Source organism: Hyperolius riggenbachi, chromosome 1 (genome assembly GCF_040937935.1).
Source record: "Hyperolius riggenbachi isolate aHypRig1 chromosome 1, aHypRig1.pri, whole genome shotgun sequence".
Lineage (NCBI taxonomy): Eukaryota > Metazoa > Chordata > Amphibia > Anura > Hyperoliidae > Hyperolius > Hyperolius riggenbachi.
The window spans coordinates 13,640,686-13,668,063 of NC_090646.1; the positions used below are offsets into that span (position 1 = coordinate 13,640,686).

Here is a 27,378-nt window from a genome sequence, read left to right on the forward strand (position 1 = left end):
TACATATTTAAAAAGCCAAGTTTCTAAGGTAACAATATATGTTGTTTCTTTCATATTCTGTCACTTTGTTTTCATTTTACAAGTCTTTTATTTTGGTACAGGCTATGCAAATATGTAATTGCCTTTGATTCAGTTTGTGACTAAAAAGAATACACAAGACGCGGGCCTCAACCCTCTAAACTCTATTCTACTACTTATCACAGTTAAAATGTTACCACATATGTCTCTTGTAGTTTTGCTAAAACTTTCCCAAATTTGATCATCATTTAGGAAATGACTTTTTTTTAATGTTGGATTGAGTTTGTCTGGTATTATTTTTTATATGATATGTGTCCAAGCTTTAAGACACACCAAAATGTATTCTGCACCTCGTCTCGGGTTAAAATTATACCATGTGGATGAACTGAGTGCACTCAAGATGGCAGCCTCACCTTTTACCTGGCCCACACCTTGTCTCGGCTCTGGGAAGCATTAATCACATATAGGCACAGAAGGAACAAAAATACTTCGATATTCTGCACCATGAAATCTCTGGCTACAACTGGAACCTTCTGGGAAACGTGGAAGTTTATGGATGGCTAAATTACAAGCTGGATTGTACTCACCATGAAAGTCCTGTGTAGCTGACCTTGGTTTTGGAGTCCTGCATGGGAAGCTGAAAAGCCACACAAACAAACAAAAGCCTTCTCTACTCCTACAAGGGCACACAATGGAATAGGATTCCTCCACTAGGATACTCATGAGGTTCACAGCTTTAAACAAACCAACACATCAAAACATGCAACACAGCAAGCAGATCTCCAACCTTCCCAAGTCCTCTTCCCAAGGTAAAGGAATTCATCCTCCTTCCTCAAACAGCAGTAACATCTTTCAGCTGGCAATCCGTTTTTGCAGACTGTACAAATACTTTAAATGTGTTCAGAGGCTGAAATTATATAGACTCCATTGTCTTTCTAAGTGAACCTTAGTAGGCCCCATGTTTCTGCACTTCAATGGAATTTTCACACCTCTCCTAGCAGATTCACAAGGCCAGAATTTGCTTTTGTCTACCCCCCACTGATAAACAACAACAATCAAGGAAGAGCTTACTTAACCCATTCCTTCCCAAAGAGCAATGTTGATATATAAAGCCAGCTTCTTACTGTCTCTTAGACCATCGAGAGCTGCATCTCACATTGGGGAAAAATAAGCTAATTTGCTGGAATCTCTAGGGATTTTAAATAAAAACTCACAGAGGTAAAAAAGGTGGCCAGGTCCATAAAAAGTGCCACACTCAGACTCAGTGCAACTTCAGGGACCCAGGCCCATTCAAGGAAAACAACTTTCCAGCGATCTCCAGTGACGTTTACTGGACATCAGAAGCTGAAACTAGCAGAGGTTACCATGTCCCTAGTCAGAGATGCAGTAACACCCCAGCAGTGAACCCAGTCGCCATTGCTAAGCCCCATGCAGTCACGGCATTGCTCTGCAATGCCCGCTCTATAAACAATAAGACAGCCATTGTTGCGGACCTTATTCAGACATGCGATTTTTCATGCATCACTGAAACCTGGATTGATGCCAATGCGGGCCCCACATTGGAAGCAACCATCCCATACAATTACTCAGTCCTGAGTGAGGGAAGATGAGACCACAGAGGAGGGGGTGTAGCAATTTGTGGCAAAACAACTCTGCAGCTCAGGGCCCTGAATGTTGGCTCAACAAAGTCCTTTGAATGTATAGGTCCCCAGATCTCAGCTGGTAAAGGCTTCAAAATTTGAGTGGTTTATCATCCCCCCGGAGATGCTGACCCATTCTTACAGCAATTCTCAGAACTTCTGGCCATGCTGGCTCTGTCTTATCCGAGATGGATCATCCTTGGTGACTTAAACGTCTGGGCTGATAACACTCAATCACAAGATGCAAATGAACTAATAAATCTCATGGGTGGACTAGGCTTCACACAAGTTGTAAAATCTGCTACCCACAGAGGAGGGCATACGCTAGACTTACTGTTCCACTTGGAATGGACATTAGTAACATAACAGTAACCCCAGTGGTGTGGTCAGACCATCACATAATACAGTTTACTATTGAACATCACCCTTTCAAGCAGCTCCCTAAAGAAACAATCAAAATCCATCCCCTGAATAAATTAACACCGGAGAGGATAACTGCCAACCTGGATTTTACAAATCTGCTCCACAGTCAAATGGACCCCAACACTCTAGTAACCCAGTACAACAACACAATATATGAAACACTTGACAGTATTGCCCCATGGCGCACCAAATCAGCAACCAAAAAGCAGAAAGCTAATTGGTTTGACAAAACCATCATGGATCTAAAAAAGAAAGGGCGCAGACTAGAAAGACAGTGGCATAAATCAGGGTCTGAGGAGCACAAATCTAGCCTAGTTCAACACCTCAGACAATACCAACAAGCAATAACCAAGAAAAAATCAGACTTTATCTTGCACAAAATATCTACAGCCAACAACAGAGCTGCTCAACTCTTCCACACAGTGGAATCACTCTGCAATCCTTCCTGCCTAAAAGCCCCAACCACATTCTCCAGGGAAAGGTGTGAAGAATTATCTGCCTTCTTTACAAACAAGGTGTCAGCATTACACCAACAACATTAATTGACCACTGGACTTTGCATATGCCTATTACCGTACCACCATGGCAAGTCTTTGACACTCTGAGTGAAGAAGATTTTGTAATTCTCATTCAAAGTCTCCGCCCCACTACCTGCGACCTGGATCCTGGCCCAACTGGATCCTTAATGCAGTGCCCAGAGCTGATCATGCCAGAACTTCACAAAATCACTCAGTGCTCCTTGCAAAGTGAACTTTTCCCAGAAGAACTAAAGAAAGCAATCATAAAACCCCTCCTGAAGAAACCATCACTAGATCCTGATTCTATAACCAACTACAGACCTGTGGTGAACTTACCGTTCCTATCAAAAGTTATCGAGAAAGCAGTCGACCAGCTAGAAGCCAGGCTTACAGATAACAACATCTTTGATACTTTTCAGTCAGGATTCAGGAAAAGGCACAGCACTGAAACGGCATTAGTCAGAGTAATGAATGATCTACTTACTGCAAGGGACAAGGGTGATTGCTCAATTCTGATTCTTCTTGACTTGTCTGCAGCATTTGATACTGTGGATCATGAAATACTAATCCAGCGACTGAAGAATTACTGTGGCCTAAGGGGTATTGTTCTTAGCTGGTTTCAGACCTTCCTATCTGGCAGGACACAGCAAGTATGTCTGGGCACACACTACTCTAATCCAGTGCCACTTGCCTATGGAGTTCCACAGGGTTCTGTACTATCCCATTACTCTTTGCAGTCTACATGCTCGCACTGGGCAAAATAATCCAGAACTATGGCCTAGGATACCATTGTTATGCAGATGACACTCAACTGTATCTGTCCTTTAAGCCTGGCACCCAAGACCCATCAGCATCCATAAATGCGTGTCTAGTGGATTTACAAAATTGGATGACCAGCTGGCTGAGGCTGAACTCTGACAAAACAGAGCTGTTGGTGGTAGGTGGTCCACACATGATGGATAAAGTTTAAAACGCTCACCACCTCAAACTAGCAATTGGGGGAGATACTGCACAGTATAAAGAATCTGTGCAAAACCTTGGGGTGATCCTTGATGGAAATCTAAAACTCAGACAGCAGGTATCAGCTGTCGTCAAGTCTTCCTTCTTCCATCTAAGAAATATAGCGAAAATCAAACACCTTATCCCAGCTGAAGACCTACCTACCCTGGTTCATGCATTTGTATCCTCCCGCCTAGACTACTGCAACACCCTGTTCATTGGATTTACAGATAAGGTTCTGCGCCCCTTACAGCTAGTACAGAATGCTGCAGCCAGACTCCTAGCCAATGCCCCCCGCAGCTCACACATCACCCCAGTACTGCAAACTATTCACTGGTTGCCAGTAAAATGGAGAATCAATTTTAAGATCTGCCTGCTGACATTCAAGGCTCTACACCACATGGGATCCAAATACATAGCGGATCTATTGGAACTTTATGCCCCTCCACACACCCTCCGCTCTGCCAACAAGATGAAGCTGGTTATTCCCAGGATACACTTAACATTTGGTGCTCGGGCCTTTTCCTACGCAGCCCCTACTCTATGGAACTCACTTCCACAATCAGTACGAGAGGCTCCTTCTCTGTACAGCTTTAAAAAAGGCTAAAAACTCACCTCTTTTCCCTAGCCTTTGAGACTGCATAGTACAGGGTCACAGCGCTTTGAGTCCCCAGGGAGAAAAGCGCTATATAAATATTATTGTTATTGTTAAAAAATCGTACTCAATGCCAAGCCGCTGCAGCGAAAGCTAATAAAATTTTGGGATGCATTGAAGGGGAAATAAAAACTCGAGATGCTAGCATAATATTGCCCCTGTTTAACTCTCTAGTAAGGCTATATCTGGAATATGGAATTCAGTTCTGGGCACCACATTACAAAAAAGATATTGCAGTTTTAGAGCAGGTGCAGAGACGAGCAACAAAATTGATACGTGGAATGGAAGGTCTCAATTACCAAGAAAGGTTAGATAAACTGGGTTTATTTAGTCTAGAGAAAAGACGCCTTAGAAGAAAACTAATTAACATTTATAAATGCTTACCTTGAAAGACATCCATGGCTACAATTACTAGGTAATGCCCTGTGGTGTTGATCCAGGGATTTTATCTGATTGCCATCTGGAGTCGGGATGGAATTTCTCCCTTTTGGGGCTAATTGGACCATGCCTTGTAAGGGTTTTTCGCCTTCCTCTGGATCAACAGGGATATGTGAGGGAGCAGGCTGGTGTTGTACTTTATTTTCTAGTTGAACTTGATGGACTATTTTTCTGAGTTTTCATTTATTTTATTCACGATTGGGGAAAAAAATGGAACATATTTGTGTGGCACATTGGTCAGAAAAAAATACTTACAATTCTTGATTTGAAAAAGATATTTAACAAATAGTAAGGTGTGTGGCCACCTTTAGAAGCAGAGGAACAGCAGGACAGCAGCATATTGTTTATTGTTTAAAAGGCAATACATATGTTAGACTCCATATTCCTCTCAGTTCAGTAGTACCAGTGCTGGGCCGAAATTACGCATTAGCGTAATTACGCATCGTAATTCACTACAAATGCACCGTAAGCGTTACGTGTAAGGTTACGGTATTACGCGTAATTAATTACGCGTAGACCGTAGGGTTACGTTTTACGCGTAACAAATTACGCGTAAGACAGTAAACTCCCATTGAAATTACACAGTCTGCCGTAATCGCGTAATATTACGCTCCCGTATAATATAAAAAAGCCGCCGACTTTAAGGGTTAATAGCAAAGCCCCCTTAAGTGCTAAGAGCCTCAAATTAAGGAGATCAGAAGGAATAAGAGGAAAAAACATTTTTTCAAAAAGACCTTATAGTTTTTGAGAAAATCGATGTTAAAGTTTCAAAGGAAAAATATATACATTTAAAAACCCGCCGACTTTAACGGCTAATAGCAAAGCCTGCTTAAAATTTAGGAACACCAAATTCACAGGGTATATTAAGGGGATCAGTGGGAATAAGAGGAAAAAATTTTTTTCCAAAAAGACCTTATAGTTTTTGAGAAAATCGATTTTTAAGTTTCAAGGGCGAAAATGTCTTTTAAATGCGGAAAATGTCAGTTTTTTTTGCACAGGTAACAATAGTGTTTTATTTTCATAGATTCCCCCAAGTGGGAAGAGTTTTACTTACTTCGTTCTGAGTGTGGGAAATATAAAAAAAAAACAACGTGGGGTCCCCCCTCCCAGACCTCTTTAACCCCTTGTCCCCCATGCAGACTGGGATAGCCAGAATGCGGAGCACCGGCCGCGTGGGGCTCCGCACCCTGACTATACCAGCCCGCATGGTCCATGGATTGGGGGGTCTCGGAAGGGGAGGGGCAGCCAAGCTTTCCCCTCCCCCTCCGAGCCCTTGTCCAATCTAAGGACAAGGGGCTCTTCTCCACCTCCGATGGGCTGTGGAGGTGGAGGCCGCGATTTCCTGGGGAGGGGTTCATGGTGGCATCTGGGAGTCCCCTTTAAAAAGGGGTCCCCCAGATGCCCACCCCTCTCCCAGGAGAAATGAGTATAGAGGTACTTGTAGTACCCCTTACCCATTTCCTTTAAGAGTTAAAAGTAAATAAACACACAAACACATAGAAAAAGTATTTTAATTGAACAAAAAACATAACCACGAAAAAAGTCCTTTAATATTCTTAATTAACCATTAATACTTACCTGTCCCTTTAAAAGCCAGTTCCCACGCCGTATCCTCGGAAATATACTAATCAGTTACAATGTAACAAAGTTATTACAATGTAACAACTTTGTTACATTGTAACTACGCCGCACCCGACGTCACTCACCGCCGCCGCCGCCACCGCGTCTGTGCTGCAGGACCCGACAGAGCTCTGAGCTATAGCTCAGAGCTCTCTAAGCATCTTTGTACTTGGGCTCCAAGGAGCCCCATTGGTCCTTAGCAGACCAATGGGGTTCCTTCTGATTTGAAGGAACCCCATTGGTCTGCTAAGGACCAATGGGGCTCCTTGGAGCCCAAATACAAAGATGCTTTCGAGAGCTCTGAGCTAATATAGCTCAGAGCTCTGTCGGGTGAAGGGACGCTAAGTCCCCGCCGGCTCTGCTGCCCTCCCCGCCTCTCCCACATATCACCTATATACATGCTGGCACCCATGGGTGCCAGCATGTATATGAGTGACAGGTGTGGGCGGAGTGGACGGCGGGAGCCGGCGGGGACTAGCGTGTATGCGGCGGCCGGCGGGTGAGCGGCGAGTGACGTCGGGTGCGGCGTAGTTACAATGTAACAAAGTTGTTACATTGTAATAACTTTGTTACATTGTAACTGATTAGTATATTTCCGAGGATATTGCGTGGGAACTGGCTTTTAAAGGGACAGGTAAGTATTAATGGTTAATTAAGAATATTAAAGGACTTTTTTCGTGGTTATGTTTTTTGTTCAATTAAAATACTTTTTCTATGTGTTTGTGTGTTTATTTACTTTTAACTCTTAAAGGAAATGGGTAAGGGGTACTACAAGTACCTCTATACTCATTTCTCCTGGGAGGGGGGTGGGCATCTGGGGGACCCCTTTTTAAAGGGGACTCCCAGATGCCACCATGAACCTCTCCCCAGGAAATCGCGGCCTCCACCTCCACCGCCCATCGGAGGTGGAGAAGAGCCCCTTGTCCTTGGATTGGACAAGGGCTCGGAGGGGGAGGGGAAAGCTTGGCTGCCCCTCCCCTTCCGAGACCCCCCAATCCATGGACCATGCGGGCTGGTATAGTCAGGGTGCGGAGCCCCACGCGGCCGGTGCTCCGCATTCTGGCTATCCCAGTCTGCATGGGGGACAAGGGGTTAAAGAGGTCTGGGAGGGGGGACCCCACGTCGGTTTTTTTTTATATTTCCCACACTCAGAACGAAGTAAGTAAAACTCTTCCCACTTGGGGGAATCTATGAAAATAAAACACTATTGTTACCTGTGCAAAAAAAACTGACATTTTCCGCATTTAAAAGACATTTTCGCCCTTGAAACTTAAAAATCGATTTTCTCAAAAACTATAAGGTCTTTTTGAAAAAAAAATTTTTCCTCTTATTCCCACTGATCCCCTTAATATACCCTGTGAATTTGGTGTTCCTAAATTTTAAGCAGGCTTTGGTATTAACCGTTAAAGTCGGCGGGTTTTTAAATGTATATATTTTTCCTTTGAAACTTTAACATCGATTTTCTCAAAAACTATAAGGTCTTTTTGAAAAAAAAAAATTTCCTCTTATTCCTTCTGATCTCCTTAATATATTCTCCAAATTTGAGGCTCTTAGCACTTAAGGGGGCTTTGCTATTAACCCTTAAAGTCGGCGGCTACCTAACATTGATCCATGCGTCAACTTTTCCGCTTGGCAGCATGACCTTACGCATTAAATGCTAGTAGGATTTTACGCGTAAACCTATAACGTAATAATCTGAATTACGGTATACTTACGCGTAATTGCGTAAGTGCTATGCGTAATTATAGACATGTACCGTAATTGACTGTCTATGCCGTAAGCGTAATTTCGTAATGCGTAATAGCGTAAAAATACGCGTAATGATCCGTAAGCGTAGCTTTCTCCATTACGACCAGCACTGAGTAGTACTTTAATTACAAGACACTCTGTTAATAAGTTAATAAGTTTTACTGAAGTGTAGCTTTAAAGTGGACCTGAACTCTTGCACACGGCAGAAGGAAAACCAGAGAGAAATGCACCCTGTGTGTATTTACAGAGCCTAGCCTAATTTCCCCTCATATGTGACCTCTCAGCTGTGTCAGCTCAGGAGTCCCAGCAGCCTCGGCAGAGAAGCTAATTTGTAAACACAAGATGTTAAAGTGAACCTCCAGACTAAAAATCTACTCAGCAGCACTGAAAAGGTTTGGTGTTTCTTTAACAGTTTCACAGCATCAGAACTTTGTTTTTCTTACCAAAGCATCATTTTTGGCTGCACAGAAGCTAAGCTCCGCCCCATCAAAGAAAACTGGCCGGGCATTTTCCCCTTGATACTGTGCAAAGCATGATGGGATTTCTAATGTTGTTGTTCTCGATGCCTAGCAACTGGGAAGGGTGATCAGCACACAGGACAGTTGGAACTGTGTCTCATGCTCCCTGTCACCTGCTTTGAACCAAAAAGATGGCTGCCCCATGAAATCACAAAAATGTGCCTGTTCTTTTAAAACAGAGTGGGTAAGAGATTATACGGGTATTACCTATCTATTTTAATTAGCATAACTATTGTAACTTAATGACAGTATGTTTGTTTAGGCTGAAGTTCCTCTTTAACAATATGCCTGCTTCTGTGAATGCAGGAAGTAGACACACTGCAGATTTATTGCAGGATTTGTATCAGCTGTAACAAAGACATGTTTTTCTGTAAAAGTTAGTATGCTGTTGCTTATCTTTTAGAGCAGAAAGGAACTTCTGAGTTCAAGTCTGCTTTACAATGACATTATAACAGTCTTTTTATGTGTTTATTTTTTATAATGTATGTATTTGTTGTTTAATGTTTTAGAGCAAAAATGCAATTTTGAGTTTCGTACCACTTTAACGCCTTAACAGGTGACAATAATTACACTTCTGTACATAGTTAGCAATGTTTATTTTTGCTGTGATGCCATTATACTGATGGCAGGTGAAATGTTCTGCATTGTCACTGTTAAGTTGAGGATTGAAAAGACGAGAAGACCAGCTTGCCAAAGTCAGTGTATATTTATTGAAGGATAGAGATATATAGAGATCACATAGCATCAAACAAGCTTCTGCCAAGTGCTAAAACATGAAGCAAGCCAAGTATTCTATACATTTTCCCGATGAGATAGACATGCATATGTGCAGTGCCAAAACATATTAAAATCCAAGCTGTTTTTCTTGTTTTGTTTTGCTCCCTTAAAAAGTTAATTTTCATGCATGCAAGTGACAGTGTTTTGTTTTGTCGTACTTTGTTCGCAATATAGCAAAGTACAGCCATAAAAGTTTTCCTGGCAAAATTCGACTTCTGAGGGCAGGGTAGAGATAAAAAAGGTCAGTATTTTCATGCATTTTAACCCTGGGACACGTTATCTTAATAGGCTGCCACTAAGCAGAGACAATAAAACATTCAACCTATTTTGGATATGTTTAAATAGAAAATAAAACCATTGGACATCTAAAAAAAAAAGGTCATCTTTAGTAATAGAAGGACAAATCCCATTGTTTATCTCATCAGATCAGATTATTATCACCTTAGGTTCACTTTAAAGGACACCCGAGGTGAAAATAAAATAATAAACAATTGTATCTATCCTCCTTCTCCTAAAAATGACTTTTTAAGATATCACACTTTTATTTTATATTTAAATCTACTTTTTTAAGTTTTTAGTGTTTTTGCTTAGTCACACATTCATTGAAGTATGCCAGAGCTAAAATCTATGAACTATTGACCCTTTTTATCCCTTTCCTGCTCTCAGAAGCCATTTTCTGCTAGGAAAGTGTTTTATAGTTGTAATTTCTTATCAGTGAGGGTCACACTGTAGTCACTTCCTGTCTGAGACAGGACTGAGTAAGCCACTTACATACCTGATATTTAACTCTTTCAGGCAGAGGAAGAAAAAAAGGAACACAGCCTAGCTAGGCACTGTACATACTCATGTCTATCTCATCACGTCACATGTCACCTCGGGTATTCTTTAAACACAAGATTATAGCTGTAAAACTGCAATATATCTCTTAGACAACAATTCTTGGATTACACTTAGACATTAGTACTTATCAATTGTGACGGATTACAGGTAACTAGGAAAGAGATATGACAAGAAATTTAGTATGTTTATGTATTAAAAAGATACACCAATTAATGATCAAAAACAACACAATGATAGGATGCATAATAGGATATATAATCAAGCTTGTAAAAACAATTAAGCCCGTCTCTGACAAGAAAAATATAAACCCTGCATAAGGGCCAGTTCACACTCAGGCGCTCTCTGGCAGCGTTTCAGTGCTTTGCGATCAGCAAAGTGCCGCAACACATGCCGTCCTATGGGATTGCTCTCACTGCAGTGCTTGTGGCATGATTGCAATTTGCAAACATGCTGCATGTAGCATTTTCCGAGCAATCGCAATGCCATTCTCCTTCACTACAATGAGAACCGCAAGTGTAGCAAAATCACAAGGGGATGGCGATCAGGTGTTGCGATTTCTAGTGTGGATGGGCCCTAAAGGTTGTAAGGTAGCTGGATGGTTTCTTGAATAGTGGAAAACAAGTAAATTATAAATCTAAAGTCCATTTTAACTCCATTTTGTAAGGTCTTTGATTCTCATCTTTAGACCACAAATCTCCACACATCATTGCTGGTTTTCCCATAGAGATGGGGTAGGGGGGGGGGGGGGGGCAACCAGAGACTTTCCCACAAGATGACACAAGTTGGGCTGGACTTTCCCATCTTATTCCATCACCAAACCCTTATCTGCTAAGCTGGTCACACATGGAAACCTGCTGGGACAATGTATGGGCAACTTTCCCACTCTATGGGTGAAACTCGAAAAATTAGAATATCTTGCATAAGTCCATTTATTTCAGTAATTCAGCTTAAAATGTGAAAGTAATATGTGGACTAGACTCATTACATGCAAAGCGAGATGTTTCAGGCCTTTATTTGTTATAATGTTGATGATTATGGCTCACCGTTTATGAGAATTCCAAAAAACATCCAATTTTCACCTGAAAACTAAACCTAACTGTCACATGAAACCTAAAACTAAACTCACCCTTACCTGAAGCCTACCTGAACACTAACCTAGCTCTCACCCGAAGCCCAACACTAACCTAGCTCTCACCTGAAGCCCAACACTAACCTAGCTCTCACCTGAAGCCTAACACCAACCTAGCACTCACCTGAAGCCTAACACTAACCTAGCTCTGACCTGAAGCCCAACACTAACCTAGCTCTGACCTGAAGCCTACCTGAACACTAACATAGCTCTCACCTGAAGCCCAACGCTAACCTAGCTCTCACCTGAAGCCTAACACTAACCTAGCACTCACCTGAAGCCTAACACCAACCTAGCACTCACCTGAAGCCTAACACTAACCTAGCTCTCACCTGAAGCCTAACACCAACCTAGCACTCACCTGAAGCCTAACACCAACCTAGCACTCACCTGAAGCCTAACACTAACCTAGCACTCACCTGAAGCCTAACACCAACCTAGCACTCACCTGAAGCCTAACACCAACCTAGCACTCACCTGAAGCCTAACACCAACCTAGCACTCACCTGAAGCCTAACACCAACCTAGCTCTCACCAGAAGCCCAACACTAACCTAGCTCTGACCTGAAGCCTACCTGAACACTAACCTTGCGCTGACCTGAAACCTAACACTAATATATAGCTCAAGTCAATCCAACTGTTGGATTGACTTGAGCTCATCTTATCAGTCCTTGGTCACCTCTTATCAGTGATAACGCCCTGTCATCTTGACAAAAGTTGTCCAACTTCTTCGAGCTGTTTCATAATTGTGCATTTAAAAGACTTTTGTTGAGCATGTGGATGAGCCTTAACACTATCCTAAGCATCACCCAACCCCTTACCCTTATAGTTCTCTTTACTGTTATCTAAAACCTAACACTAACCTTATCCACTCCCAAATCCTACCACCAGCCTAACCCTTTCCTAACCAATACCATATCCTAAGAGTTACATAAGCCTATGCCTATCCTGAATCCCAGCACCTAACCCTTACAGTAAACACCAACTACATCCAAATGTGTTCATATATTTATTTCTGTTTTAGCGGGAGGGTTAGAATCCCTGTGGGCCCTTTCACACTGAGATGTTACCATTGCGGTGCACACCCTTTTTTACCTCAGGGCAACACTAAGGCAATGGAAGCCTATGGGACATTTCACACTGGATGCAATGTGGTGCAATGCCCTGGAAGTCGGCGGACGATACGCGCTGCGACCTGCGGCGGACTTGAAGTCGTGAAAGTCCATGGCGATGCAGATTTTTAAATGTTTTTTAGTGCATCTGTGCATTTCCGTATTTCCGAAACAGGAAGTAACCGCAAGAGAGCACCACTTCCTGTTTGGCAGTCAGCCTTTGGGGATTGCTGCGTAATAATGCGGTAAGCCCCGGAGGCTGTTTTGGCGGTGTGGTGGAAAGTGATTCTGGCATCAAACCACATCCAAATCGCTGGTTGGCAGTGTGAAAGGGGCCTGTCAGATTGTTATTTCTATCTGTGTCACAGTTAGGAATAGCTCCTCCCACTTCCTGTGTTTGATGTCATCCACAGGTAGAACAGGAAGCAAGTTATATCTTAGATAGCTGCATAACCAACAGTAAAAACATGACAGGCTGTAACCTATCTTTAGTATAATAAATATAAAGTCTTGCTGATTACACCCCTGTTGTGCAGATTTAAGCTGTCTGTGCTTCCTGGTACCCATACCCATAAGACTAACAGGAGGTGAGATTCCCCTCACTGTGGATGTCGACTACAATAAGAAACCCAGCAGTGATATCAGCCCCTCCTTGCTCTGCTACACCCCATTAAAGATGCTCTGGGTTTGGTAAGGGTTTGCCATTCACATTAATGACAAAAATTAAATTCCTGAATAATAATTAGTTACTTAATGTGGTCTGAAAGTCAGCATTTCTGCTTTGCTCTAAAAGATTCCTTGCAGCTTTAAAGGGAACCAGAGAGGAACGGGCTGAAAAAAAAGAACAAGCCTTTATACATACCTGGGGCTTCTTCCAGCCCCATAAGCCTGGATCGCTCCCACGTCGCCGTCCTCAGCTTCCTGGATCCGCCGGTACCGGGCCCGTCACTTCCGGCGGACGCGGCCAATTGTCCGCATCACAGGGGCTCCCTCCATACATGTACGCAAGCGGCTGCACAGCAGGCAGCCTCATGCGTACTTGTATAGAAGGAGCTCCGTGTGATGCGGCGAATCGTCCGCGTCCGCCGGCCGACTGGCCGACTAGCGGCAATGACGGGACCCGGTACCGGCGGATCCAGGCAGCAGAGGACGGCGGCGTGGGAGCGATCCGTGCCTATGGGGCTGGAGGAAGCCCCAGGTATGTATTAAAGCTTCCCCCCAACCTCTCTGGTTCCCTTTAAAGCTACTATCCCAGAAAAAAAATGTAGTAGAACATCACTGAAATGGTTAAACAAAGCACTTCGTCCTGCTATTCAGCTTCAAATCCGCATCCAGACTGGAGAGAACAGTATCTTTGGTTTCATTCCAATGTTGTTCATTGGGAGGAATAAGAAAGTGTGGGACTCCCCTTTCAATGTAAACTGACAGTTGAATGCAGTGTGACGGAAAGTAGACTAACACTCCACCACAGCCTGTATCTCTCTTCCCCGTCACTGGACGTGTGCTCCGTAATACAACTTGGAACACATCAATGCTTATGGCAAAGAGACAAAAGCATGTGCACCATCCGTCCTGTATCATTGCTGATTTATTGTGACTATAGTAAAACCATGGTGATCCACAGAGAGAATGAACATACATAAAATACCTTTATGTTGTGCTGCAGGTTGCCAGTGGGGAGGTTGTAGGTGAGAGACTGATGGTGGACTGATCATCAGGAGAGATAGTGCATGTGCTGTCTTTTACACTCTAATGTTGTTACCTTATGTGTAAACACAGTGTAACAACTGAAAATGAGCTCTCTGAGAAGCTGTCTCTGCTTCAGGCACACACACAGTTCAGAACAGCTCATTAGAAGATTTTAATATACAATAAAAAGCAGTTGCAATAAGATTCAATGGCAGCTTTCAGGGCAAGATAAACTACACTTTGGAAACTTGTGATTTGTAGACAGACAGTATGACTTGTGCACAAAAGCAAATGAGATAACTGTATGGGTAATAAAAAGTAGGAAAACACATTTTTTTTTTAATGTTATGTCGGAGTTTCAGACCACTTTAAAGGTTATCATTAAGCTGAGCTGAAGCAATCCAAATATTCGGTATAATCCTCTTGTTTGACGATCATATTGTAGTATGATACTCCGTTCCATTTGCCTTTAATCTCTGTTTCAAATCCGAATATGGTGTTGACTTTGGCCCGGTACGGTACATCGAGCACCCCCCTCTTCACTGAGGCCACCATCCGGATGGCTTTACCCGGTCCTATCTCAACTGGGGAGCTGGATGAGAAGGAGACCTGGGATAAACATGAAAACATGTTAGAAAGATCATAAATACAGATGAACGCGCTAAAGAGTCAACATTTCATACCAAATACGCATGATGTCACGTTGATGCTCTCATTTAACAACAAAATTAAATGTTGTTAAAAAAAATACAATAAAGTGAAATAGACATCAGGTGCGCTCATTCGGATTGCGGGGAAAGGCAATTCCTGCATTTCTGCTACGGAATTCAGCGATAATACTAGTGCGGTGGTGAGCTGATTTTCACGGAAAACGCAAACATTTCTGATGAAAATCTGTTTACCAGCATGTTGTCGTTAACATTGATTTTCTCAAGAACTACAAGGTCTTTTTTAAGAAAAAAATGTCCCCCTTTTGCTCCCGCTGTCCTCCATACTCTGCACATTTGGTGTTTCTAGCTTTACTATTAACCGCTAAAGTCGGCGGCCATTGACTTAAATGTTAAACACAAAAAATCTGCATTACTGACATGCGGTAATTTTACGACAATCAGAAGACTCATTTGCAAACAAAGGACTATCCCGCTGCACCAGATGATTGGGGGAAGTAGAAAGATCTTTATTCTTTAATCCAACATCATAGCATACAGATAAAAACTCACGCGTATCGGAGCAAGAATGGCTCCTTAGTCATAGCTTACAACTACATGTATTACACAGGTTATAAAGGTCGGTGTCAGTGTCACTCCTGATCTTAAAGAGACATACATACATGTTTAAAATGGTGTAAACCAATACAATATATCACATATAAAAGTAAAACATTGCAATAGGACTGTAAAAACACATAGAAAAACTGCACCAGATATCATATACATCCAGTTAGATACAAAATTGTTGGAATCATGATCCACCTACCACATCAGCAAGAAAGATTGCATTATATCAATGTGTATGGACATTGCCATTGGTTTCTGCACAGCCCCTTGCTAGAAATGAAGATCGAAAATCGAGTAGAAACCAAGGGGAAGGCCGCAGGCTCCACACAACAATTCATGCATCGTAGAACATTTTTAAGTCTAACTTTGAATTTAACCCTGAAGGGGAACGCGTCTGCAACTTCCAAATCTTCCAAAGCTGTTGTGAAACATTCCTTCTTTGATCTAAGGAATATTGCAAAGATTAAACACCTAATTCCTTCAGAGGATCTTCCACCCCTAGTCCATGCCTTCGTCACATCAAGGTTAGACTACTGCAACGTCCTCTACACAGGCCTGCATAAGAAAGACTTACGCCGCCTGCAGTTAGTGCAGAATGCCGCCGCAAGGCTGTTAACGAGCCAACCCCGCCATTGCCACATAACACCAACCCTGAGCTCACTCCACTGGCTACCGATAAAATGGAGAATTCTGTTTAAGATCGGCTTACTGACATTCAAATCCTTGCACAATCTGGGCCCTGGATACCTGAAGGACTTGTTGCAACTGCATCACACCCCCCACAATCTTAGATCAAAAGGACGCAACACCATGGTCACCCCCAGAGTCCACCTCAAAACCTTTGGAGACAGAACCTTTTGTCATGCTGCCCCTACACTTTGGAACTCCCTGCCACACCCAATCAGGACAGCTCCATCCCTGGAAGCATTTAAGTCTAAACTGAAAACCTACCTCTTTAGTCTGGCATTCATGAACATCTGACTATCTCCTCTGTAACACTACCCAGCCTGCAACCCTGTATTAATCCGAGACACAACTATGCGCTTTGAGTCCTATGGGAGAAAAGCGCTTTACAAATGTTATTGTATTGTATTGTATTGTATTGTATTGTATAAATCCAAAAAGCTTCACGTTTCACCAAAGTTTTATATAGGTCGCCTACCCTTAAAGAACGTGACACCCTTTCTATACCCTGGAACCTAAAAACAGACATATCACATGAATGAGTATACAGAAAATGTTTAGGCACACTGGAATTGTGAGTAATGTAGGCACTGTTATTAATACATCTACTCGCGCCATTATAATGTTCGGACATTCTTTGGCGTAATGGTCAGGTGGTACAACCAACATATTGAATCCTGCAGGCCACGCATGCACATTATTAGTTTGGCAGTTGATAGACTGCCTGATGTCATAACTAATATGTCTAGAAAAAGAATTGATCTCCCGTGTCTGACTATGATCATCCCAGTAACGACAAGTATTGTAACCTCACTTATATGACCCTTTGGGCTTGATTCACTAACCAGTGCTAACTCAGTTAGCACGTGTTAAGTAGAGATGGGCCGAACGGTTCCAGGCGAACTTTGGGTGGTTCGCATTCGCCGGCGAAGGCAAACTTTTGCGGAAGTTCGGTTCGCCCCCATAATGCTCCATTAGGGTCAACTTTGACCCTCTACATCACAGTCAGCAGGCACATTGTCGCCAATCAGACTACACTCACTCCTGGAGTCCCACCCCTCCTTATAAAATGCAGTGTTCTCCGGCCATTTTACTCACTCGTCTGCCTACCGTAATTAGTGAAGGGACAGCTGCTGACAGACTCTGCTAGGGAAAGCTTAGTTAGGCTCTTGTAGGCTTGTTAGCTTGCTCCTGGCTGATTGTTATTCCTTAAATAGCACCCCACAACAGCTTCCTCCCTCCTCCTCTGGCGGAGAAGGATCTTGTCTTCCAGGGATGTGCAGGATGTCAAAAGCACGCTCACATACATTGGCCAGGAATCGAACCCAGGTCAATTGCTTGGAGGGCAGCTCTGCTCACCACTATACTACCAACACTACATGCTGAAGCCAGCCTAGCTGGCCTGGGAAGGATGAAAAGCTAGGTGGCCATGCAACCATTCCTGCTAACCTAAAGCTAACTTGTGTCTTACAACACATTGGCTTAAGACTTTACCAAATCCAATGCTCCAACTAGTGTTGGGCGAACACCTAGATGTTCGGGTTTGCGAACGTTCGCCGAACATCGCCACGATGTTCGGGTGTTCGCGCCGAACTCCGAACATAATGGAAGTCAATAGGGACCCGAAGTTTCGTGCTTTGTAAAGCTTCCTTACATGCTACATACCCCAAATTTGCAGGGTATGTGCAACTTGGGAGTGGGTACAAGAGGAAAAAAAAATATTTGAAAAAGAGCCTATAGTTTTTGAGAAAATTGATTGTAAACTTTCAAAGGAAAAACTGTCTTTTAAATGTGGAAAATGTCATGTTTCTTTGCACAGGTAACATGCTTTTTGTCGCCATGCAGTCATAAATGTAATACAGAGAAGAGGTTCCAGGAAAAGGGACCGGTAACGCTAACCCAGCACAAGCAGCAGAACACGTGATGGGACAGGAGGAGGCGCAGGAGGAGAAGGCCACGCTTTTTGAGACACAGCATCCCAGGCCTGGCATGAGGACAAATAGCGTGCGGATATAGCAATGCTTTTTGCCGCCATGCAGTCATAAATGTAATAAAGATGAGAGGTTCAATAAACAGGGACCGGAAACGCTAACCCAGCAGCAGCAGCACACGTGATGGAACAGGAGGAGGTGCAGGAGGAGAAGACCACGCTTTTTGAGACACAGCATCCCAGGCCTTGCATGAGGACAAATAGCGTGCGGATATAGCAATGCTTTTTGCCGCCATGCAGTCATAAATGTAATAAAGATGAGAGGTTCAACAAACAGGGACCGGAAACGCTAACCCAGCAGCAGCAGCAGCACACGTGATGGAACAGGAGGAGGTGCAGGAGGAGAAGGCCACGCTTTTTGAGACACAGTATCCCAGGCCTTGCATGAGGACAAATAGCGTGCGGATATAGCAATGCTTTTTGCCGCCATGCAGTCATAAATGTAATACAGATGAGAGGTTCAATAAACAGGGACCGGAAACGCTAACCCATCACAGATGGTCATTGTTCATGTTACTTGGTTGGGGTCCTGGAGTGTTGCGTAGTCGTTTCCAATCCAGGATTGATTCATTTTAATTTGAGTCAGACGGTCTGCATTTTCTGTGGAGAGGCGGATACGCCGATCTGTGACGATGCCTCCGGCAGCACTGAAACAGCGTTCCGACATAACGCTGGCTGCCGGGCAAGCCAGCACCTCTATTGCGTACATTGCCATTTCGTGCCAGGTGTCTAGCTTCGATACCCAATAGTTGAAGGGTGCAGATGGATTGTTCAACACAGCTACGCCATCTGACATGTAGTCCTTGACCATCTTCTCCAGGCGATCGGTGTTGGAGGTGGATCTGCACGCTTGCTGTTCTTTGGGCTGCTGCTGCATGGGTGTCATAAAATTTTCCCACTCCAAGGACACTGCCGATACCATTCCCTTTTGGGCACTAGCTGCGGCTTGTGTTGTTTGCTGCCCTCCTGGTCGTCCTGGGTTTGCGGAAGTCAGTCTGTCGGCGTACAACTGGCTAGAGGAGGGGGAGGATGTCAATCTCCTCTCTAAAGTCTCCACAAGGGCCTGCTGGTATTCTTCCATTTTGACCTGTCTGACTCTTTCTTCAAGCAGTTTTGGAACATTGTGTTTGTACCGTGGATCCAGAAGGGTATAAACCCAGTAATTGGTGTTGTCCAGAATGCGCACAATGCGTGGGTCGCGTTCAATGCGTCTAGCATGAATTGAGCCATGTGTGCCAGAGTCCTGCCAGAATCCTCATCATCCTCTTGTGAGCGTTGTGATAGTTGTTGTGATGCATCATAGTCGTCACCTTCTTCCTGGTCTGCTTCTGCTGACCATTCGCGCTGAATTGTGGAAGTCCAACGTGCACCGCTCTGGCCCTCGTCAGTGGTGGCAGGAAATTCCTGCTCCAACTCCAGCTGTTCCTCCTCCTCTTCTTCGTCATAGCTGCTGGGGCCAGCGTTTCCTGAGGCGGATGGCCTGATGTTGGTACCATCACGCTGATCGTTTTCTCCTTCAGATTCCCCCAGTTGCATCATGACAGCTGTTTTCTTGATTTTCAACATTGACCTTTTCAGTAAACACAACAGTGGTATGGTAATGCTGACTGAAGAGTTGTCACTGCTCACAAGCAACGGAGATTGCTCAAAATTTTGGAGGACTTGGCAGAGGTCCAACATGTTGGCCCAATCGGATCCACAGAAGCTTGGCAGCTGTCCGGATGCGCCTCGGTACTGCGTCGTCATGTACTGGACCACTGCACTCTTCTGCTCGCAAAAGCGGGCTAGCATGTGCAGCGTAGAATTCCAGCGCGTAGGGACATCACACAGCAAGCGATGGTGGGGGAGATTTAAGCGCTCATGCATCTTGGCAAGTGCCCCCGAAGCAGTACTGGAATTTCTGCAATGTTTGGCCACTCGTCGCACCTTCAACAGAAGATCGGCCACGCCTGGGTATGTCCTCAGGAACCGCTGAACTACTAGGTTCATCACATGCGCCAGGCAAGGGATGTGTGTCAGCTTAGCCAACCTTAAAGCGCGAATGAGATTACTCCCATTATCACACACAACCATGCCCGGTTTCAGGTCCAGCGGTGCCAGCCACAAATCCGTCTGTTCCTTTCTTCCCCTCCAAATTTCCTCCCCTGTGTGCTGCTTATCCCCAAGGCAGATCAGCTTCAGCAATGCTTGCTGACGCATGCCAACAGCTGTGCTGCACTGCTTTCACGATCCTACTGCTGCTGGGTTAGCGTTTCCGGATAAGGTACAGCTTTGAGATGCGTTGGAGGAGAAGGAGTCAGAGAGGTAGGTGCTGCTGTTGTTATCCAGTGGGAGGGACGGCGGTGCAGCTGTTTGCGGCGTGGGCAACACCCGCGCCGTAGCAGGTGAGGAATCGCTGCCAGGCTCCACAAGGTTCACCCAGTGCGCGGTAAGGGAGATGTATCGACCCTGGCCGAACGCACTCGTCCAGGTGTCAGTGGTGAGGTGAACCTTGCAGGCAACGGCATTCTTCAAGCTTCGGGTTATTTTGCTGACCACGTGCTCATGCAACTCAGGCACTGCAGAGCGCGCAAAGTGGTAGCGGCTGGGAACCACGTAACGTGGGATGGCCACTGACATCATGCCCTTGAAGCTGTTTGTCTCCACCACTCGATATGGCAGCATTTCGCAGGCCAGAAGCTTGGCTATGCTGGCTGTTACTGCCACGGCCCGGGGGTCATTTGCTGGCAATTTCCTCTTGCGATCAAACATCTCCGAGACAGACAACTGAATCGTAGGGCTGCACACTGAAGGGCTGTTGGTTGTTGTGTTTGATGAACACTGGGAGACCTCAAGAGCACTACTCCGGAAAGTAACAGTGTCAGCGTCTGATGTTTGTGAATGTTGTGAACCACGCAATGGCTGAGCTACTGCTGATGCTGAGGCGGGTCTGGTGGTGAGTCTGGTGACCCCAAGGGAGGCAGTGTTGCTGGTACCCTGTCCTGCCGCATTTGCCCACAGAGTGGGATGTTTGGATAGCATGTGGCGGCTCATGCTGGTGGTGGAGAGGTTGTTAATACTTTTTCCCCTGCTCAGGCGGGTCTTGCACACCTTGCAAATCGCCATAGTACCATCCTCAGTGCAGTCTTCAAAGAAAGCCCAAACTTTGGAGCACCTGCCTTGCTGGCGATTTCTGTTTGCGCCTCTTTTGCCTCTCACTTGAACTTCCACGCTTGTGGTGCCTGAAATTGCGCGCCGCCTACCTTGTGGCACAAGGCGAACTCGTGCAGCAGTGGGTTCTTCAACAGACTCATCTGTGCTGCTGCTACGATGGCGATGTTCTCGTTCACAAACAAAATCTGGGTCTATGTCCACATTGTCCATACCCTCCTCTTCCATCTCCTGAAACTCATCATATGTCATTGTGGGGGGCCGCCGCCGTGGAGTAGAGCTCCCCAGAACAACCTCTGCGCAGCTCACTTCAACGTCATCTTCCAGATCTTGTCGGCCGACCTCCTGCAATTGCAACCCCTCCTGCCCAACTTGCTCTGGGATTTGAGATTCCGAGTCCTCCTCGGACTCGCCTTGTATTTCAGTGCGCGGTGCATTTCCCACAGTTAATGGTTGTGAATCCGGGCACAACATTTCTGTCTGTTTCTCCATTGACCTTTGAAAGGTGGAAGTTTGTTGGGCTGGGAATAGCTCCTGCGAATACCCCATTGTGTCCTGAGGTAATTCATCGGACTGGTTATCTGGCAGTTGTGTGCATGGTGTCGCTGCCGGTTGTGTCAGCTTTGTGCCCACTAACTCCTTGTAACTGGCTGAGGACTCGGACCTCGTGCGTGATGTGCTGGTGCTGCTTAACCCACTGCTGGACGCTTGAGAGGTCATTCAAGTAATTATCTGGTCCTGTTCTTTTGGATTTGTGAGGGTTGTTGTCCTGGACAACATGGGCGGTATTGAGTGGGTTTTCTTGGGTGCTCCCCTGTGGCCTGTACGTGAACCGTCAGGGGAAACACCTCTTCCCTTGCCCCTCCCTCTTGCACCGGATTTCTTCCTCATTTCACTTATCCTTAAAGTACACGCTGACTGGCAGCAGTACAGTGGCAGTACAGAAATGCTATACAGTGGTGGGTGAGCGGTGTACCACTATTCCCAGCAGCGACACAGAGCACAATGCTATACAGTGGCGGGTGAGCGGTGTACTACTGTTCCCAGCAGACACAGAGTGGCAGTAAACACAATGCTATATAGTGTGGCTGAGCAAGGTACACAGAGTGGCAGTAAACACAATGCTATATAGTGTGACTGAGCGAGCGGTGTACTACTATTCCCAGCAGACACAAAGTGGCAGTAAACACAATGCTATATAGTGTGGCTGAGCGAGGTACACAGAGTGGCAGTAAACACAATGCTATATAGTGTGGCTGAGCGAGCGGTGTACTACTATTCCCAGCAGACACAAAGTGGCAGTAAACACAATGCTATATACTGTGGCTGAGCGAGGTAAACAGAGTGGCAGTAAACAGAATGCTATATAGTGTGGCTGAGCGAGGTACACAGAGTGGCAGTAAACAGAATGCTATATAGTGTGGCTGAGCGAGGTACACAGAGTGGTAGTAAACACAATGCTATATAGTGTGGCTGAGCGAGCGGTGTACTACTATTCCCAGCAGACACAGAGTGGCAGTAAACAGAATGCTATATAGTGTGGCTGAGCGAGGTACACAGAGTGGCAGTAAACACAATGCTATATAGTGTGGCTGAGCGAGCGGTGTACTACTATTCCCAGCAGACACAGAGTGGCAGTAAACACAATGCTATATAGTGTGGCTGAGCGAGGTACACAGAGTGGCAGTAAACACAATGCTATATAGTGTGGCTGAGCGAGCGGTGTACTACTATTCCCAGCAGACACAAAGTGGCAGTAAACACAATGCTATATACTGTGGATGAGCGAGGTACACAGAGTGGCAGTAAACACAATGCTATATAGTGTGGCTGAGCGAGCGGTGTACTACTATTCCCAGCAGACACAAAGTGGCAGTAAACAGAATGCTATATAGTGTGGCTGAGCGAGGTACACAGAGTGGCAGTAAACACAATGCTATATAGTGTGGCTGAGCGAGGTACACAGAGTGGCAGTAAACACAATGCTATATAGTGTGGCTGAGCGAGCGGTGTACTACTATTCCCAGCAGACACAGAGTGGCAGTAAACAGAATGCTATATAGTGTGGCTGAGCGAGGTACACAAAGTGGCAGTAAACACAATGCTATATAGTGTGGCTGAGCGAGGTACACAGAGTGGCAGTAAACACAATGCTATATAGTGTGGCTGAGCGAGCGGTGTACTACTATTCCCAGCAGACATAGAGTGGCAGTAAACAGAATGCTATATAGTGTGGCTGAGCGAGGTACACAGAGTGGCAGTAAACACAATGCTATATAGTGTGGCTGAGCGAGCGGTGTACCACTATTCCCAGCAGCGACACAGAGCACAATGCTATACAGTGGCGGGTGAGCGGTGTACCACTATTCCCAGCAGCGACACAGAGCACAATGCTATACAGTGGCGGGTGAGCGGTGTACTACTGTTCCCAGCAGACACAGAGTGGCAGTAAACACAATGCTATATAGTGTGGCTGAGCAAGGTACACAGAGTGGCAGTAAACACAATGCTATATAGTGTGACTGAGCGAGCGGTGTACTACTATTCCCAGCAGACACAAAGTGGCAGTAAACACAATGCTATATAGTGTGGCTGAGCGAGGTACACAGAGTGGCAGTAAACACAATGCTATATAGTGTGGCTGAGCGAGCGGTGTACTACTATTCCCAGCAGACACAAAGTGGCAGTAAACACAATGCTATATACTGTGGCTGAGCGAGGTAAACAGAGTGGCAGTAAACAGAATGCTATATAGTGTGGCTGAGCGAGGTACACAGAGTGGCAGTAAACACAATGCTATATAGTGTGGCTGAGCGAGCGGTGTACTACTATTCCCAGCAGACACAGAGTGGCAGTAAACAGAATGCTATATAGTGTGGCTGAGCGAGGTACACAGAGTGGCAGTAAACACAATGCTATATAGTGTGGCTGAGCGAGCGGTGTACTACTATTCCCAGCAGACACAGAGTGGCAGTAAACACAATGCTATATAGTGTGGCTGAGCGAGGTACACAGAGTGGCAGTAAACACAATGCTATATAGTGTGGCTGAGCGAGCGGTGTACTACTATTCCCAGCAGACACAAAGTGGCAGTAAACACAATGCTATATACTGTGGATGAGCGAGGTACACAGAGTGGCAGTAAACAGAATGCTATATAGTGTGGCTGAGTGAGCGGTGTACTACTATTCCCAGCAGACACAAAGTGGCAGTAAACAGAATGCTATATAGTGTGGCTGAGCGAGGTACACAGAGTGGCAGTAAACACAATGCTATATAGTGTGGCTGAGCGAGGTACACAGAGTGGCAGTAAACACAATGCTATATAGTGTGGCTGAGCGAGCGGTGTACTACTATTCCCAGCAGACACAGAGTGGCAGTAAACAGAATGCTATATAGTGTGGCTGAGCGAGGTACACAAAGTGGCAGTAAACACAATGCTATATAGTGTGGCTGAGCGAGGTACACAGAGTGGCAGTAAACACAATGCTATATAGTGTGGCTGAGCGAGCGGTGTACTACTATTCCCAGCAGACATAGAGTGGCAGTAAACAGAATGCTATATAGTGTGGCTGAGCGAGGTACACAGAGTGGCAGTAAACACAATGCTATATAGTGTGGCTGAGCGAGCGGTGTACTACTATTCCCAGCAGACACAGAGTGGCAGTAAACAGAATGCTATATAGTGTGGCTGAGCGAGGTACACAGAGTGGCAGTAAACAGAATGCTATATAGTGTGGCTGAGCGAGCAGTGTACTACTATTCCCAGCAGACACAGAGTGGCAGTAAACACAATGCTATATAGTGTGGCTGAGCGAGGTACACAGAGTGGCAGTAAACAGAATGCTATATAGTGTGGCTGAGCGAGCGGTGTACTACTATTCCCAGCAGACACAGAACAGTAAACAGAATGCTATATAGTGTGGCTGAGCGAGGTACACACAGTGGCAGGAAACAGAATGCTATATAGTGTGGCTGAGCGAGCGGTGTACTACTATTCCCAGCAGCGACACAATGACTGGGGGGACCCTTGCTAGCGTGGCTGGAGCGCGAACTACCCTGCCTGCCTACCCAAAGATAAACCCACAGACAAATGGCGGAGATATGACGTGGTTCGGGTATTTATTTACCCAAACCACGTGACAAATCGGCCAATCAGAGCGCGTTCGGGTCCGAACCACGTGACCCGTTCGGCCAATCACAGCGCTAGCCGAACGTTCGGGGAATGTTCGGCCATGCGCTCTTAGTTCGGCCATGTGGCCGAACACCATCAGGTGATGTTCTGCAGAACCCGAACAGTGGCGAACACTGTTCGCCCAACACTAGCTCCAACATGGGGAAGCTTCTCTGTTTGCTGGTGTCACAGTTCACTCATCTCTTCAACTACAAGAAAGGCCCAGGAGTAGTCTTAGCTACCGTAATATCTATGTTACGGCAGGGCCCTTATTACACTTTCTCTTACAGGGCTATGTAAGCTGGCTTTTGAAATACTACAAATCCTTAGGCACGCTACTTTTTCTCTTGGATTGATCATAATGGTACATGCTAGGCTGGCTTCAGCATGTAGTGTGGTATGGGGTTAAGTCAGATACCTACCACACACTGAGACCTGGGTTCAATGCCCAGCCTGGGTTCAATTCCCAGCCACGGTATGTAAGCTGGCTTTTGAAATACTACAAATCCTTAAGCATGCTACGTTTTCTCTTCGATTTATCATAATGGCACATGCTAGGGTGGCTTCAGCATGTAGTGTGGTTGGTGGTATAGGGGTTAAGTCAGATACCTACCACACACTGAGACCTGGGTTCAATTCCCAGCCATGGTATGTAAGCTGGCTTTTGAAATACTACAAATCCTTAAGCATGCTACTTTTTCTCTTCGATTGATCATAATGGTACATGCTAGGCTGGCTTCAGCATGTAGTGGGGTTGGAGGTATAGGGAGTAAGTCAGATACCTACCACACACTGAGACCTGGGTTCAATTCCCAGCCCAGGTTTGATTCCCAGCCACGGTATGTAAGCTGGCTTTTGAAATACTACAATTCCCTGGAAGATGAGACCCTCGAGGAAGGTATAGGTAAGGAAATAATTGTTAATTCTGTAAAAATTCACCGGTATTAAAAAAATTTCCACGGAATTCCGTTTTAGAGGTATAGCAATTCCGTTCTGACCGACGGAATGGGAATTGGCCAAATTCCGGCCGGAATTGCGGAATCCAGCGAGCATAGCACTAGCATCATCTGCAGCACTTTACAGAGTACATAGTCATGTCACTGACTGTCCTCAGAGGAGCTCACAATCTAATCCTACCATTGTCATAGTTTCATTTCCTACTATATTCTATTCTATTCTATTCTTATTATATTTATATAGCACTGACCACTTCTGCGGCACTAATCCCTGACATATGTATGCTAACCAAGGCATTACTTCTTATTAAAAGAGAGAGGGAGCTTCATCCAAAGTTTTTCTGGGAAGGCAAATTGTCTTTATATAACACCACAGCTTATTTTATGTACATTTAGCCATTTCCATGACCCATCATGAGTCATGACCACATCCATTTTCTAGTGCATGCTAATCAGCTACCCCAACTAGTGGATCCAGCAACTGCAAACTACCCTCACTAAAAAAATCCTGGAATTGCCCTGCATAGTCATGTCACTGACTACTCAGGGGAGTTTACAAACTAATCTCTACGATAATCTAATGTCTACCATGTTATTATTATGTACCACTTACATCTACAGCAGTACTTTGCAGAGTATATAGGTACTATATGTGAGCTCCAAATTATGGGGCGAGTGGGCTACAGGCTGAAAATCCTCTGGTGGGCCCTAAGTGTCCCAGTCTGACCCTGCATATGGAATAGATCTTAATTACGTAATGACCTAGTTTGTGAGCTTTGCGGTCTTTCGTATCTGTTATTTGCATTGAAATGAAACAAATCTGATTGGCTGTTTGTGGCTTCACCCCCTTTTCTGAAATTGAACCCCAGTCACCCAATGACCAATCTGTACCAGGTTTGAGGCTTGTGCCATTAACAGTGCAAGAATGGCAGCAATTACATATACCCCTTGTAAATCAATAGGTGTTGCAAAACCTAACAGTTAATCTCACTCTTATCCCCCCAGGTATGGCCCTTTTATAC

The 27,378-nt window shown here is 45.0% G+C and overlaps 2 protein-coding genes across 6 annotated transcripts in view; one reads left to right on the forward strand and one right to left on the reverse strand.

Annotated features, from left to right (window-relative positions):
• Positions 1–27,378, forward strand: part of LOC137562405 (uncharacterized) — a 428,020-nt gene that overhangs the window by 29,246 nt on the left and 371,396 nt on the right. The gene's annotated exons all lie outside the window — the stretch shown is intronic.
• The window catches only part of LOC137562383 (uncharacterized), a 146,867-nt gene continuing 133,144 nt past the window's right edge, over positions 13,656–27,378 (reverse strand). For all 5 annotated transcript variants that reach the window (XM_068273739.1, XM_068273731.1, XM_068273722.1 and 2 more), the window contains exon 6: positions 13,656–14,734. In XM_068273739.1, coding sequence (XP_068129840.1) covers positions 14,507–14,734 — 228 coding nt within the window. In that variant the 3' untranslated portion in view covers positions 13,656–14,506. The remainder of the gene's footprint in view (positions 14,735–27,378) is intronic.